Raw genomic sequence first — 975 nt, 5'->3', positions numbered from 1 at the left:
CAGAACCAGTGAGTTAAAGGATCCAGCAAGTCAAACAGATTACTCACTAGGCTGAAGCAGATTGTACCAATTAGAGAGAATGTATTACGGAACCAATATGGCAAGCCTGCTTTCCAACTACTTTCATCACAGTGATGAAGGAGTTTTATAATCACCTTTATGTGGAAAATGGCTGAACTGTTACGGTAATGAGTCTCAAAATTTAAAAGAATGGCACAGACTCTCTTGCTTGACTTCATGGCCTGGAGGGGGTATAGGGGGAGGATTGGGTGGGAGTAGCCACTCTGATACTCAGGCTGGGCCCAGTGGGATAGCAAATATATAAGTAAGGATAGGAAGGGATAACTGTCTGTGGCCTGGGGGATTAGACAGGAGGAGTACCAGTGGGTAGTACCACATACATACTCACTCGCACTCACACCCACAAGATAAAGAATGACTTGGCTTGAAATTGCTATTTAAAAGTATACACTATTGATGTGCCTTTGTCTTCAGTTGGTAAACATTTTTCATTATGATTATGCTTCTATATTTTGTTTTTGAAGGTATGGAGCTCATTTTTATTTAATATTTTTTATTAATGCTGACCATTGTCTGTTAGCCTCCACAGGTTCCAGGTCAGCAGGGTCAGGGGGGAGATGGCCCTCAAGGTGGGCCCCCGCCTGGGCAGGGTCCACCAGGGCCACATCCACCACCAGGGCCATATCCTGGACAACAGCCAGCACCTTACAGGCCTCCTGGTCCCCCTGGGATGACCGCAGGACCACCAGGGCCTGGGGGGGCTGCGTTCAGGATGCCATATGGCCAGCCGCCCCATGCCCAGGGCCCCTACTCCCAGCCGTACCCTCCACAGGCTCAGCAGGTCAGTAAAATCGCTCTTCAGATAAACAGGTTTAAGTAATAATGTGACTTTGACAGGGACATTTTAGTCTAAGGTGCCTTTTTGTAATGATAGTGAACTTAATTATAGTGAAC

At 46.9% G+C, this 975-nt stretch overlaps 1 protein-coding gene across 1 annotated transcript in view; it reads left to right on the top strand.

Annotated features, from left to right (window-relative positions):
• The window catches only part of LOC119585280 (basic proline-rich protein-like), a gene marked incomplete in the record, with an annotated part of 9575 nt that overhangs the window by 4490 nt on the left and 4110 nt on the right, over positions 1-975 (top strand). Inside the window, 1 exon segment of the mRNA XM_037933954.1 lies at positions 602-862. Coding sequence (XP_037789882.1) covers positions 602-862 — 261 coding nt within the window.

The sequence above is a fragment of the Penaeus monodon genome, chromosome 19 (genome assembly GCF_015228065.2).
Source record: "Penaeus monodon isolate SGIC_2016 chromosome 19, NSTDA_Pmon_1, whole genome shotgun sequence".
In the NCBI taxonomy this organism is placed as follows: Eukaryota; Metazoa; Arthropoda; class Malacostraca; order Decapoda; family Penaeidae; genus Penaeus; species Penaeus monodon.
This window is presented reverse-complemented; position numbering and strand designations above follow the sequence as displayed.